Raw genomic sequence first — 15,812 nt, 5'->3', positions numbered from 1 at the left:
CCCACCCCCAGTCTCCACCCCCAAATCTCCAGGAATTTCCCAACCCAGAACTGGCAGCCCTCGGCACTCCTGACCAGGGTTTTTTTCCAGCCGGAATGCGGTGGAACAGAGATCCAGCACCTCTTGAAAATGGTCACATGGCCGGTGGCCCCGCCCCCTGATCGCCCTCCAGCGGACTCCCCTCTGTCTGGAGATCAGGGGGCGGGGCCACTGGCCATGTGACCATTTTTGCTGAGGGCGACTTAAACTTTAAAAAACTCCCCCCTTGTTCCAGCTGACCCAAAGTGACATCATTGCTCAGTCCCAGAAGCGTGCGCACACTTTGCGCACTTGGTACCAGGGGCACCACCTCCCGCCAGGAGTTGCCTCTTTCTCCAGAAAAAGCCCCTGCTCCTGACTATATCTTCCAAAAAGCAGGGCCAAAGCTAGGGCTAGCCCAAATCCTTGGCCCTGGCAGTGGCATCTTTGGTGGCTCTGCAGATATGCTGGATCAATATGAGTGTCTCTGCAGGAAAACTGCAAAAACCGAGATGGATAAAGAGGACAGAGAAAGGGGAGGGCAGCTGGAACTCTAGTTGGAAACTTACTCCGTAATGAATGAGGTCTAGAACCTTGAAGGTGAGAGGGAGTTGCTGTAAGGATCTGATGAAAGCACAGCTGTGGTCGTGGTGGGAGAAACAAAGTATTAGTTTAACAACAGTCACCCCGAACTAGCTGGAATAGGGGAGATGGAGAAGAACTGGAGGGAAGGCTACTAAAGCGGGTTATACAGATGTTGTAGACCAGATGTGCAGTTGTCACCATAGCATGAAGCGAGTCTTTTAGCAGCTGCTACAGCAAGGGGAAACTGCTTGGATGTGGGAGGAGCAGGACAGGCGCAGAGCTGGTGATGACTTTAGTTGAAGAACGGTTGCTAAGATTGTTCAAGCGACAAAACCCCTGATGGCAGAATCACTGGGAAGAACCCATTCAAACCAGTAGCAAACTGCACTGCAACAGAGAAATCATCCGACTACAGTGAAACGACTACAAATAGGAGAGGCTGTGCCACTGCATTTGTTGGACGTTGCCAAATCATTGAGCTACCCAATGCTGGGTAGATGCGCCCTAGACTAAAGAGAGGGCTGTTAGTGGCAGTTTGGCAAAGCAGAGACAAGAAATGGGAGACATCAAGAAAAGAGGAGACTCCAAGCAGGAGAAAGAAGCAGCAAGCGGTATAAAGGCCGATGTATTGTCGAAGGCTTTCACGGCCGGAGAACGATGGTTGTTGGGGGTTTTCCGGGCTGTATTGCCGTGGTCTTGGCATTGTAGTTCCTGACGTTTCGCCAGCATCTTCAGAGGTGTAGCACCAAAAGACAGAGATCTCTCAGTGTCACAGTGTCACAGTATAAAGACCCGTGGTAAAAATGAAGTGAGACAATCTGCCTTACGCACAGTAAAAATATGACAAAAACGTTTCCTCCAAAGCAAAGCTTCTCGTGAGGGTCGGTTGCAGCAGGCCTAGCTCCAGGATTCTGGAGTCGCTTGGGCAAGACACCCCCACTGGGTCCTGTTCCTACGGAAAAGGGAGACAGGGTGAATTTTCTCTCCGTGCCACAGATTTTGGGGGGTGTTCCATGAAAAGATGAAGATGATCGTGGAGTGGGGGCTTGCTAGTTTTGGATCCCATTAAATGCCCACCTTTTATCACCCTTGTAGGGAGCGTGAGAAATTGCAGTGGCCAGGATCCTACCTCCTTCCCTTTGGAGTCTGCAGAGCTCTGGATTGAACCAGGCAAGAGCTCTTGTTAGCCTCAAGCAGATGCCACGCGAGAGGCTCTGCGCCCCACACAGATTTCCTCTGCAACCTGGAAAGTCAGAACCCTCTGTTAAGATGTTACTACGTCTTGCGCGCCTTGGCAGAACCTGCTGGCATCCTCAGAGGAGCAATGTTACCGCAGCTGGCTGGCCAACTCTGACCAAGCCCTGGACTCAATGCCGCACAGCGAGGCGCAGCTGCAAGCTGCAGGGCCTGACACATCTCTGGCAGGCCAGGGCTGTGGGCAGAGAGCCAGGCTGTTAATTTGGCCCCTCTGGGCAGGGATTGGAAAGCTGTCTTGCGCAATGAGTGTGCCACGTGTGCTCACTCATGCACTCTTCCTGCTTTTAACTCATTGCTGCTTTGTGGATCGTCAGCACTGCTTTTTCTTCCCCCACTCTGTTCTTGGTGTGATGCTAGGAAGCCCTGGGTTTAAATGGTACCTCAGCCATGAGCCTGATTCTGAAACCAAACTCAGTTATTTCAGTCTCAATCCCACCATCTACAATACAGGGATACCTGTAGGCAGGGCTTTTTTCTGGGAAAAGAGGTGGTGGAACTCAGTGGGTTGCCAGTGCAGGGGGCAACTCTTGGCGGGAGGTAGTGCCCCTGGTACCGCATGCGCATGCGCAAAGTGCGTGCACGCTCCCAGGATCACACAATGATGCCACTTTGGGTCAGCTAGAACAAGGGGGGAGTTTATAAAAGTTTAAATCGCCCTCGGCGAAAATGGTCACATGGCTGGTGGCCCTGCCCCCTGATCTCCAGGCAGAGGGGAGTTGAGATTGCCCTCCGTGCTGCTGCACGGAGGGCAATCTCAACTCCTCTGTCTGGAGATCAGGGGGCGGGGCCACCAGCCATGTGACCATTTTCAAGAGGTGCCAGAACTCCATTCCATCGTGTTCCAGCTGAAAAAAAGCCCTGCCTATAGGGTTGTTGAAAGGATGACGGTAACCGTCCGTTTCTGTAATTGCTAAGTGTGTCTATTCATCAGAGACTCTGGACTTGTTTGGGAAAGCTCTTCACCCAGTGGGTGGGACTGTTTAAACACTGGTAGGGGCAGGAGAGCCACAGATACGTGCTGGATAACTTTGGGCCAGTTATGCTAATCTCAGCCTACCTCACGGGGTTGTTGTGAGGTTAAAATGGGGGAGAACTATGTGTGCCATCCTGAGCTTCTTTTAAAAAGGGTAGGATAAAAGTACTCAGAGGCCATTTGCCCACTTGGGCCAGGGTACCTTCTGCCCCCGGGTGCCATTGCCCATTGTACTCCAGAAGGCAGCAGTAGGGGGAAAAGATAACGTGACATCACTTCCATGGGAAACCCAGAAGTGGCATCACACTAATCTAGGAATTGCCTAAAAGTCTATGGTTTTACCATAGCCTCTCCAGCAATTCCTAGACTGGCCTGATGTACATGGTTCCCTCCCCGTCTTTATCTTCATTATGGTCCTCTGAGACAGGTCAGGCTGAGACTGAGACAGATGTGGTGGCAGCAGCCGTGTTTGTTTTTCATGTGTTTGCCCACTGACACATATACAGGGCTACCAGCAGGCCTGGAGGGGGGGGGAAGTCCCAGTAAGTCAAGGGCTAGCCTGCCCCTGTCCAGCGGGTGATAAAGTCTCTCACACACGTTCCGCTGTACCCTCACAATGCAAGTGGACCTCCTAAGCGCTCTCTCTGTCTCTCCCCCCCCTCTCCCCACTAGCCTGGCATCTCCCACGATGGACCACCTTCTGCTCCTGTTCCCCCTCTTGGGTCTGGCGACCAGCAGCATCCCCTTTGCACAGAAAGGCTTCTGGGATTTCTCCATGGACGATGCCCAAGCCGTCGCCCCAGAGGAGGAAGAGGCTTCAGGGATCTTCCCTACTTCAGGGGGTGCCGAGGCTGAAGACGTGTTCCCTTTCTTTCCAGGCCTCTGTCCCTTTGGCTGCCATTGCCAACTAAGGGTGGTGCAGTGCTCCGATCTGGGTGAGTGCGTGCTTTGGGGGCAGGGGTGGGGCTGCGATCTCAGGGCAGAAAGAAGTGTTGCCAGGAGTTGATGACAAAGCACACCAGAAGAGCTGCCTTGCTGGAACAGACCAGAAGTCCATCCAGTCCAGCTTTCCAACCGCAGCCAGTTGGATGCCTCGAGAAGCTCTCAAGCAGGACCTGCTGGGAATCACCCCCTCCCCCTGCTCACCATTCCCCCCATCTGCCAGTCAGAGGCAGGGTGCCATTCAACCCGCTCACCTGTTCTTGCTGATAGGCAGGGTAGCTTTGTCCCCTGTGGATGAATCTAAGCTGCCTTTTTGAACCTCCGAAGCCAAAGGCTACCGCCACACCTTGTAGCAGTGAGTTCCATGAACCCCCTCTCTGCTGCATGCAGTGCTGCCTTTCGGGGTTTGTAAATCTACTGCCAACCAGTTTCATACTGTTCTTGAGTTCGTGTTATGGGAGAGGGAGAGTTCCTCATGATCCACTTTTTACAATGCTATGCATAATTTTGTAAACCTCGCTCATTTTACCCCTCCTCTGCCTTTTCCCCAAAATCAAAAGCCCCAGGTGCTTGGCTCGTAGGGCAGGTGCTCCATCCCCACCACGGTCATTCGGCTGCCTTCTCTGCACATATTCTAACACATTTGAGATGAGGCTATGCATCGACGTGGGATATCGAGTCTCACTTCAGCCTCCATTGAATGACTGCTTTCCTTCAACCAGTTTAAATTCCCCTCTCTCCCTGTTGTTATGGGGTTGAGAGTATAAAGGTGCATGAAGTGGGTCTCCTTTTTCTTGCAAAAATTCACATGCAAGGGTGGAAAAATTGGGTTGGTTTTTTAAAAACTGCTTTTTACATTTCCATCTTTTGATCATGTTATCTGGATTAAGTGGTTTTAATGTTTTATTGTGTCTTTATTGGGACATTGTTGGAAGCCACTCTGAGCCTGTTCGCGGGAAGGGCAGGGGATACGTCAAACAAACAAACACACTCGGCTTTTAGCCTGAGGTGTGTTTTATGACAATTCTTTTAGGCTGCTGTTTATATATTACTAGCATCAAAGCCCATCGTGGCAAAAAATACAAGGGGCTCTAGAAAGTGCAGGAGGGCCAGGTTGGCCATTACTGCCTTCCCCATGCCCTGATCGTGGCAAGGGGAGGACAGGGCGGCTGTGCCAGGCATGGACGCCTCCTCCAGGCCTCAATCATGGTGGAGGGAGGGCAGGGTGGCAGGGCTGGGCATTGCCCCTCCTCACCCCTATTACCAGGAGAGGCCAGGGCCTGAGGCCAGGGGAGGGCAGGACGGTCAGGCCAAGCATTATCACTGCCCCCAGCCCCTATACTAGTGGGGGGAGGGCAGGTTGGCCGGGCAGGGCAATTGCCCCCTCCCCCATGCCCAAATTTGTGGCAGTGGAGGAGGACTGGTGAGCCAGGCTTGCCTGCCACTGTGCGCCCCCTGCCCCCACAATTGCGGCTTAAGGGAGGTAAGGCAGGTGAGCCAGGCTTGCCCACCACCACGTGCCCGCTGCCCCCGCCCTGATTGTGGCTTGAGGAGGGCAGGGCAGGTGACCCATTCCTGCCCGCCGTCGTGCACCCCCACGATCACAGCTCTGGAAGCCCCGAGGCACCGGGAAGGCAAACCGTGTTGCTACCAATTAAGTTCTACATACAGCACCTGCACAGGAATCAGAGGTGAGTCGTCAGCAACATGGTTTGCTTTTTGTGTCTTTGGATGGCTGGGTTTTCAATTGGTCGGGATTTTTTTCATGGTTGTTAATTTTTAAAAATGATCTTCATGTTTTATGATTTTATCATGTTTTGTGTTGCAAGCCGCTAAGGGGCTGCCCGGCCTGAAGAAAAAATGTCCTGTCCTTTAGAGACTTAAAGCACGCTTTCCCCCCATCAGTTCTAGTCCCATAATGCTTTGATTTATCCCCTAATTTCCAAGTGCATTTTTGTTGTCTTTAGTTTTTGCTTTGAGTGTTTTGGTGCCCCACTTTTCCCCCTGTTCTTCTACGACCACTTTTACCCCAATCTTTTTTTCAAGCTGATTCCGAGCTGCCTTTATTCCTTGTGCATCATGTTTCTTTTAGTTTTGTTTGTCCCACCCACTTCACTCACCTCCAATCCAGTTAACATTCGTCTTAATCAATTAATCTTAAACAAACCTCCCGCCCAGTTTTGTTTTCTGTCTTTTTTTATTGTCATTTTCATAGCATTATATCAACCTATCATTCCTGAAGCAGATCCTCTGAGTTCCCAGCTTTTTTTTTTCAAACAAGTTTTATTAAATAAATGTTAAAGTTCCCAGCTTTCATGTTTTTTTAAAAAAGGAAGTTTCTAGCCCTTCCCCTTGCAGTGTCATCGCCAATAATGCCCCCGATAATGTCTGCACCCCCCTGATTATTTTAGGCACGTAGAACAAAATAGACTGACTCCATAACTGTTAAAATGCAAAGGGAGGGGAGATGCGTGGAAGAACCATATCTAAATTGCTTCCATTGCTTGGAGATCAACCGCTCAGAAAACCAGTAATAAGATGAGTAGGTGGGAAAGCCCTTAATTTGTAGAAATAGGCAGCTGAAACTTTCAATGACATGCATGGAAATAACATCACCAGTAAGTAGCATCCCATCAAGCCTCTATTAAAGGGACAGGATTTTTTTTCTCCAGGCAGGTGGCAAGCTTAGAGCCACCCTGAGCAGGTTCTCTGTAGAGGAGGCTCCTAAACTTTCCCAATAAATACATAGACAGATATAGAGGAACGTTTCTTCATGTGAACCCACCTTCAAGTTTAAACCAGATACGATAATGGAAGTGTTATAGTTGGCTTGTTGTCAAATTGCAGGCTGTGTTTGTAGCTCCTTTAGAAGAATTGCTACGGTCCGAACTAGGCATTACATATAGCATGAGGTCGCCACGGAGCCCTGAGCCAGACAGCAATGCACCAGCCAGTTCCTGTTGATTTGCCACTGGACCCCTGAATCAGAGTGATTTCGCACACGTTGGATAATGCACTTCCAATCCTCTTTATAGGTCATTTGGAACGGATTTTTTTGTGTGTGGAACAAAAGATCCACCTCAAACGATTGATAAAGTGTATTGAAAGTGCATTATCCAACGTGTGCGGAATCAGCCGCAAGAATTAATCACTCTGCTGCAGGAACGGCTAGTTGTCATTCCCGAAAGGCATTTTTTTCCCTGGCCCCTAGTGACTAAGAGTCAGTAAAGCGGTATCCATAAGGAAAATAAAACTGCTTAAAAATGACAAGAGCTAGAGGTATTCCACAATTTATGGTGCAATCCTAAACAAAGATATACTCTTCTGTTAACTGAAGGCTGTAAGACTTAGAAGGGCTTATCTCTGTTTAGGACAGCACTGTTAAGACTGTTGGATTGAATGGGCAATGGCCAGTTATGCTTGACTTCCTGTGTCTGTGACTGGGGGTGGGGTGGGGGCATCCTAACGGGGCCAACTTCCATATAAGGGCCTGACCACCCATCAAGGAGCAGTTTGGAACGCAAAATATACTTCTGAGAACACAACCACAAGAATGCACACTGTAGCCATCCCTGCTCTAAGGCATCCTGTTTTCTGCCAACCCCTAATGAAGAAGCAAGATTTGCATTGTGGAGCTGGTTAAGCTGTAACTTTCCTTCCCCACTCCTGGACACAAGCACAGGGCTGTGCAGCTTATATGTATGTCACATAAAAGCCCCCCCCCCTTCTGGCTCTGTCATGGCCCCCCTCAGCAAGGAACTACCCTAATGGAGCCAGCAACCACAGGAGCCGCTCGAGGCAGCAGCATTTCCAGAGGTGCGGCCGCAATCAGTCTGTCTCAGCAGCACCCTTCGCAGTACCGCAAGGTGTCCTGGGACACACCTCTCTGGCTACGTGGTCATTGCCTCAGGGCAGGAGAACCTTGCCAACCGCTTGGCACTTCCCAAGTTAGACGATGTGCCCAGTTTAGCCGGTCCTAATTGATCCATGCCTTTTCCTCCATCCTATTCAGGCCTCAAGGAAGTGCCCAAAGAACTTTCACCAGACACGAGTTTGCTGGACCTGCAGAACAACCAGATTACAGAACTTCGCAAAGATGACTTTAAAGGGCTGCACCACTTATACGTACGTAGCCTTCCAGCTCTGTTATGGCCCCCGGCAGTAGAAGAGACCACAGATTTGACGAGCCAGATTTCCCAGTGGCTTTGCAGCTTTGTTCCTCTCTTCCACCAGGCTTCCCTACAGAGAAAGGATGGAAATGCACCTTACTAAATACCTAGGGATGCTCAAGTGAACCTCATTCTATGTGTTTCCCCTCCCACTTCCCATGCACACCCTAGGCACAGTCACATTTCCATTGCTTTGATATCAGTTCCTCCTTGACTGCCGAAAGTATCCCATTTATTGTGAGGCTCCAGTGTTTTCCATTTTTCCCTTCTGCTTTCAATGCGGTTTGAAAGTGATGCACAATGTTGCGTTACTTTCCTATAAAGAAATATGCCTTTCTTTGCTACCCCTGTAGGTAATCTTTGACAAGGAAATTCTCTGTCTAAAACTGCCAAAATCCCCCACCTCCCACCGCCAGTTTCCCCCACCTCCCATCGCCATTTATTAAAATGCAGATCTTGACACTTTCTCACACCTTAAATAAATGCAAATCAGCAAGTCAAAGGAGCCTACAGTACTTGTTCTCACAGCAAAAACAGAGCTGAATTGGTGCTCCGCCCTCCCGACTCGCAGGTGCAGTCTCACAAAGGGAGCTCCTGTGAAACTGGGATGCACGTGAGCGAGCAAGACACAGTCTGCATGTGAATTCAGGCACACACACAAAGTCCTGCACTTGAGCACCCCCAGGTACTTAGTAATCTGTATTTCCACTCCACTCTTAGCTCCTGAGCCACCTTCAAAGGCACATTTTGCATGTACCGTTCACAATCCTTCTCTCAGTAGCACTTCCCGTTGGCCGAGCTGGGTGTGCATTCCTCTTGTTCACACTTGGTTCCCTGCAAGGTGTAGTGGAACTCCCACTACAATTTTTCCTCTCCTTTCAACGTTCCCTTCTGCATCAGAAGGGCTGAAAATACCTCCCGGAGTCTCTTTCTCAGTGCCCCGTTTTAGGGAACTGTGTCTCTTCCTTTCCCATTGATGTACAACCCACCCACCCTCTACTTCCCCCTTATGTGATCTTTCTGTATTTTGTGGTAACTAGGCCCTGGTACTGGTTAACAATAAGATCTCCAAGATCCACCCCAAAGCCTTCAGTCCCCTGCACAAGCTTCAGAAACTCTACATCTCCAAGAACAACCTGGTGGAGATTCCTCCTAACCTGCCCAGCTCCTTGGTTGAACTCCGCATCCATGACAATAGGATCAAGAAGATCTCCAAGGATGTCTTCAATGGGCTCAACAGCATGAACTGCATTGGTGAGGCCTGTGGTAGTATCAAGCGGATATTTGTTCTGCCATCCTCAAGGCATGATGAGTGGGGCTGGCCCATCCCAAGAACGTTCTTCTCCCACTCCAGAGTAGATCAGTGGAGCTAGTCCACTGCAGACACCCTCAGGCTAAAGGTAGACCAACAGTCTAAAGTCACAGTACCTAAAATAACCAGGCTTTGGAAATTCAAGAGTAGGACAGTGATTTATTCAGTGGGCAACTAGTTCAGTGTTACACGTCTTCCTGTTATCTGGACAGAGCAAGAGTCCAGTAGCACCTATAAGACTAACAAAATTTGTGGTAGGGTAGGAGCTTTCGTGAGTCACAGCTCACTTCTTCAGATACCTGTGGCTCATGAAAGTTCATACCCTACCACAAATTTTGTTAGTCTTATAGCTGCTACTGGACTCTTGCTCTTTTCTACTGCTACAGACAGACTGACATGGCTACCCCTCTTGATCTTTCCGGCAACTGTTCCCACTATAAGAAACACCCCCAAGAAAGATTTGAGTCCAGGGGCACCTTAAAGACCAACGAGATTTCCAGGGCGGGAGCTTTTGAGAACCAAGCGCCCTTCATCAGATACTTTTGTCAGGAAGCTCTGGTTTTCACGAGCTCCTGCCCAGCAATCTCATTGATCGTCAAGGTGCCCCTGGGCTCAAATCTCGCTGTTCGACTGCAGACCAGCAGTGCTACCTACCTGAAACCCACAAGAAAGTACATTTACAGCGCAATCCTGTTCAGGGTTATTCTATTCTAAGGCCGTTGAAATCAGTGTACTTAGACTGGAATACCTCTGCAGAGGTTTGCACTGCTATTCAGGTACCCAGTGAAGGCTTTTGGTGCAGCTTGAACATTGTTTTTTTGAACATTTTATTGACTGATGATGTGTTTTTATTTATATTCCACTTTTCTCCCCAAGGGGGATCCCAGGGGGCTTGTATCATTCCCCTCTCCTCCAATTTATCCTCACAACATCCCTGTGAGGCAGGTTCGGCTAAGAGTGTGTGACTGGCTCATGGTCACCCAGTGAGTAGGATTCAGGCCTGGGTCTCCCAGATCCTAGTACGACACTCTTAATCTTAACCGCTTATAGTTCATACGTTTTGACACGTTTAGGATTTTTAAGATTCTAAGTCAAACTCATTCCGATGGGGTATGTGGTTTTCTTCTCTATCATGCAGCTGTTATGATCAGAGAAATATCTGGTATCTTTTCTGAAATTCTCTTTCTCAGCATTCTAAAATATAATTGCAAGACCAGCAGAGACCAAAACAAAAATGCCTTTTGGTATATTAACAGTGCGATTCTAAACAGAGCAATCCCATGGACTTCGGGGGCCTTAGAATGGCAGATTGATTCTTTTGAATATGTTGACCACATCAAATGCACTCTGCTCGGATTTCAATGAAAGAAGCAAATGGTTCCATTTCATATATTATGCTACCGAATTCTACAAATTTGCCATCAAGGCGCTTCAAGGTTTCCCGAGGCATGGATGCGGGAAAGGGGGTTTGTCATCCACATCGCACTTGTGCAACGGCCCAGGAGTCGCACCAGAGTGGATGCTGCAGATGGTTTTTGTCCTGTAAAGTGGGGAGACTGGTGAGACTGGAACAGAACTGGGTCAAAATCTCACGTGGCTGGTAAGCTGCATTGTGGGAGAAGCATTAGAAATGTTTCAGGTTCATCCGGTGGGTGGAATTAAGTGCTACGCACCCGCATATACGATGCCCCCCCCTTGGAGCAGAGACGGGGCAACAATGGGGAGAAGGGAGTGCTCACCTCATTGACATGTGGAAAGGGTCTTCGCTACGTGATCCCTGACTGGGTGGGATTGTACAGGAAGTGCAATCAGGGATCATGGCGTGAAAAGGGTGGCATCATGGCACCAGATAACCAGGCAGATCTGGCTATAGGACGACGTCATGACAAATGTCTTCACTCCGTTGACGGGGAGAGGGTGTAGCAGCATTGTCCGTACCCCCAGAGCAGTACTCCTGATCTTGCTGTGCTGTCTGTCACATTTCCTCCTAAGGGAGGCGTACATTATTATTATTATTATTATTATTATTATTATTATTATTATTATTATTATTATATTTCAATTTATATACCGCCCATCCCCAGGGGCTCTGGGCGGTGAACAGTTAAAATCGATAAAAACAAGAACTAAAATCAGTATACAAAAAATAAAACAAATTAACAAAGTGCAGTGGTGGGGAGAACCCTCCCCCACCCCAAAGGTGGGAGGCTGACATGGCACCGCCCCCTTCAATCACCGAATGCCTGGCGGAACAGCTCTGTCTTACAGGCCCGGCGGAACGATAATATGTCCCGCTGGGCCCGGGTTTCCATTGACAGAGCGTTCCACCAGGCTGGGGCCAGGACTGAAAAGGCCCTGGCCCTGGTTGAAGCGAGGCGGGCTTCCTTAGGGCCGGGGACCACAAGTAAATGTTTATTCGCTGATTGAAGCGATCTCCGGGGAACGTACAGGGAGAGGCGGTCCCGAAGATATGCTGGTCCCAACCCACTCAGGGCTTTAAAGGTAAGAACCAACATGTTTCTCCCCATGTCCATTTCACCTTCACAATCACCTTATGAGGTCTACTAGGCAGACAGAAAGGGAGGCTGGCCCAAAGTAAACCCCATAAGCTTTGTGTCAAGTGGGGGATTTGAATCTGGGTCTCGCTGGTCCTCATCCAACACTCTAACCACTATGCCACATTGAGTTTCAGAAAGCTGTGCTGGGGATCGTGCCTGGCCTACGCTGGAGTGCAGGATTTAGGCCCGAGTTGAACTGTTTCCACACTACCTACCTTCATCCGGAACATCGCAAAAAAACCGCGGAAGATGGCGTCTTCTCGTGCAAGTTTTGCGCGATGTTGTGCAAAACTCACATGAGGACGCTATCTTCTGCATTTTTTCCATGACGTTCCGCGGCGTTCCGAATGACGGAAAGTAGCATGGAAATGGCCTAGGTCTCAACACAGACTTTTAACATGCTTTGAATATGACCCATGAAGCTCCCAAACGGGACAAATAACGCCCTCGGGTCCATCTGGGCTTGGGCAAAAGGCACGAGAGGTGAAAGAGGAAGCCCCCCTCGCCCTACTCGTACAGTCCTCAGCCGAAGCAGGGCCGAGTGGCCCCTCCCAGCTCCTGAGAGCTCGCATGACAGGCAGATGGTCACCACAAGGACGTGCACCTGCAGTTCTGTGCTGGAACCTCAATTCCCAGGTGCGTGGAGGCCCCAAGGTGGATCAAGACCACGGTACGCAGGGAGAAGAAGCTTGAGCCTTCCTCCCTGCACCATTTCCTTCACCTGAAACAGCTTTGGCAGGATACTATTTGCCCCCAAGTGAACTTATGTACATGGAAGTCTCTGCAGCAGGAAAACCGTGGCTCCTCTGAGCCGTTTCGGTAAGGCAAACGGCACAGGGACTAGACTGAGGTTCCTTTCCCCTGCACTCCCCAGTAAGAATCAGGCCCACATGCTCCTGCGGAACTCCCAGAACACCTCTGTTGGAAGTCCACTGGGAGGACACGTGGATTATGGGACGTGTGGATTGGCCTGCTGTGCTGTCTTCCCTCTCTGCCAATGGCTTGCAGACTGCATGCTTGGGAATCTCTGGGTTCCTCGGAAGCCTCCAGGGATTCCCCAAGAGGAAGGTTGCTTGGAAGACAGCCTGCTCTCCACTTCCATCCTTCACACGGCAGGGGTTTGTTGAGTATGTTGTAGGGCCACACCGGCTCCATTCCCACAGGACTGCATAAGGCTTCAGTAGTGTTGCCAGCTCCAGCTTAGAAAATTCCTGGAGACCTTGGGGGTGGAGCCTGGAGAGGGCGAGGCTTGGGGAGGGGAGGGACCTCAGCATGGTTTAATGCCATAGACTCCACCCTCCAAAGCAGCCATGTTCTCCTGGGGAACTGCTCTATGGCCTGGAGATCAGTTGTAATTCTGGGAGATCTCCAGCCATCACCTGGAGGCTGGCAACCCTACCCCAAAGCCTGGCCACTCCCCCCCCCCACCTATGTGTACCCCAGAATCCACCTCTGCAATGCCCCCTGTTCTGTAGAAGAATAATGAATGTCAAAAGGATAGGAATGGTAAGAAGTTTCAAACCCACTGTATAATAGTAGGAAGGGGGGGATATGAGCAAACATCTCCTTGTACCCTCTATGCAAGCCAGTTCCTCTCTTCGCAGAGATGGGTGGGAACCCCCTAGAGAACAGCGGGTTTGAACCTGGAGCCTTTGACGGCTTGAAGCTCAACTACCTGCGAATCTCAGAAGCAAAGCTCACCGGGATACCCAAAGGTAAAGGAGAACTTCCCTGCCGTTTCCTCCTTTAAATAGCCCCCTGCTCCCCCAGCATCCATGAAAGACTAATTCCCGTGTCTTGTCCCTTCCTTCCTTCCTTCCTTCCCTCCCTCCCAGATCTGCCTGAAACCCTGCATGAGTTACATCTGGACCACAACAAGATCCAAGCAATCGAATTGGAGGACCTGATCAGCTACTCCAAACTCTACAGGTACAACCAGCTCCAAGTTGGGAAATTCGTGGAGACGAGGAGGGGTGGAACGTAAGGAGGGCAGAGTCTGGGGAGCGGAGGGGCCTCAGTGGGGATTTGAGGCCGCAGAGTCCACCCTCCAAAGCAGCCATTTTCTCCAAGGGGAACTGATCTTCTTAGTCTGGAGATCCACTGTAAAACCTCCAGGCCTGACCTGAAGATTGGCAAGCCTACCTCTGATTGGCCCAGATAACCACCCCACATAGAAATCTCATGGTAAAAGTGAGTAAGGGCTGAGCTGTGTCGTTCCTGTGGGGAACCTTCATATGGGAACCCCACACTATTTGAAGTGACTTTGGCAGGGACTTGCGGTGGGGTCTTTTGCGCTAAGGTGGCACACTCCAGATCGGGAAATGCCTGGAGATTTGGGGGAGAATCCTGGGGAGGGACCTCAGCGGGGTATTATGCAATGTAGTTCACGCTCCAAGGCAGCCATTTACTCCAGGGGAACTGATCTCTGTAGTCTGGAGATCTGTTGTAATCCTGGGAAATCTCCAGGTCCCACTTTGTGGTTGGCAACCCCCACAGGTAGTGGGGAAAGGAATCCTGTAGGAAAATTGTATCTTGCCCTCATTCTTTTCCAGAGTGCAATAAATGAAAGGAAGGGGCAGCAGGTTGCTGCACGGGGATGGGACAGGGAGGTGTCATTCCTGGCCGCTCTCATGGCGGAAACAGCTGCTGCCCGAGTGGATGGGGGCACCTGCAGCTGTCACAGGGAAGAAGCTGGAGCCCCCCCCCTTCCACCATACTCCAGAGTAAGGGGGGGGTGTCTGTATCAGGCTGAGCCTCCAGAGCTTTGGGAAGGGATCGCCCTGCTTTCAGTATTATGTACAGGCTCAGACTTGGAGCCAAGCTACAAGTGATGCCTGACACAGGTTGGACACTTGTCAGCTTCCCTCAAGTTTTGATGGGAAATGTAGGCGTCCTGGTCTTGCAGCTGTAATGGAGAGCCAAGCTGTAAAACCTACATTTCCCATCAAAACTTGAGGGAAGCTGACAAGTGTCCAACCTGTGTAAGGTGTCACTTGTAGCTTGGCTCTGAAGCACAGCGAGTCTCTTGCCCTCCAGATAAAAGGGTCAGACCCACAGGTGGCATCCAGTTCAACACTTTTCTAGGCTGCGGGGTTTGGGTGGGGGAGAGTGAGGGCTAGGCTCCTCATCCATGCTGTCAAAGTAAGTGTGGGGTAGCCCACCCTCCACCAGCAGTGTGGCATAGTGACTAGAGTGATGAACTACGATCTGGGGGACCCAGGTTCGATTCTCCACTTTGTCATGTAAGCTTGCTGGGAGACCGTGGGTTTGTGGTTGGAGAATGATGGAGAACTGGAGAACGATGCAGGCCATTTTGGGTACCCATTAGGGAGAAAGGTGGGGTATAAATGAAGTAAATATATATCAGGAATCCCTTTCATTGTCAGCTCTTCTGAAACCCTCTCCCAGGCCTGCATAGAATTGTCGTCAGGGCGCCAAGTCGCAGCTGAGCCCTGGAAAGGAGCCCCTCCTGTAATGGGTAGTGAACGCATGCGGCAACGTTTTGTTGCAGATCTCCACGTTACTCTCTCTCTTGCTCCATCTCCCTGCAGAAGCAACGCGTACATTTTCTAAATGCATTCCGTAGCAAACCGGTTGGCTCCTGGTGACTGTGAAATCCAGGCTGCCCAGGGGCACAGCACAGCAGGGCTCGCGACAGACTTAGGGCATTCCCCATTTGTGCTGGGGGAAAAACTTAATTAAATTAACCAAGGTGAAGGGGGGCGGGGGGGAGTCACAAATGGCTTGAAGAGGACTGAGTTTTCTCCAGGGCTCACGGAATGATGAGAGCAGCTGACAGTCAAAGGTGGGGGGGCAGGAGGAATGAAGTGAGCAGGAGAGGGAAGTTAATCAGCCAAGGCAGGCAATTTCCAAAGTCTTTGGGCCAAGCTACAAGTGACGAATGACACTGGAATGGCAAGTGAACAGACTCACGTGATCGAGTGGAGTGCAAGTGGAGCGCAAGCGAACAGGGAGGAATACACGCGGGTCTGTTCACT

At 50.4% G+C, this 15,812-nt stretch overlaps 1 protein-coding gene across 1 annotated transcript in view; it reads left to right on the top strand.

Moving 5' to 3' along the window:
* Positions 1 to 15,812, top strand: part of BGN (biglycan) — a 58,289-nt gene that overhangs the window by 29,165 nt on the left and 13,312 nt on the right. The window contains exons 2-6 of the mRNA XM_055003619.1: positions 3,506 to 3,768; positions 7,788 to 7,900; positions 8,985 to 9,198; positions 13,419 to 13,529; positions 13,650 to 13,743. Coding sequence (XP_054859594.1) covers positions 3,522 to 3,768; positions 7,788 to 7,900; positions 8,985 to 9,198; positions 13,419 to 13,529; positions 13,650 to 13,743 — 779 coding nt within the window. The 5' untranslated portion in view covers positions 3,506 to 3,521. The remainder of the gene's footprint in view (positions 1 to 3,505; positions 3,769 to 7,787; positions 7,901 to 8,984; positions 9,199 to 13,418; positions 13,530 to 13,649; positions 13,744 to 15,812) is intronic.

This window comes from Eublepharis macularius, chromosome 19 (assembly GCF_028583425.1).
Source record: "Eublepharis macularius isolate TG4126 chromosome 19, MPM_Emac_v1.0, whole genome shotgun sequence".
Taxonomy (NCBI): Eukaryota; Metazoa; Chordata; class Lepidosauria; order Squamata; family Eublepharidae; genus Eublepharis; species Eublepharis macularius.
Note: the sequence above shows the minus strand (reverse complement) of the source record. Positions and strands in the feature narration are given on the sequence as shown.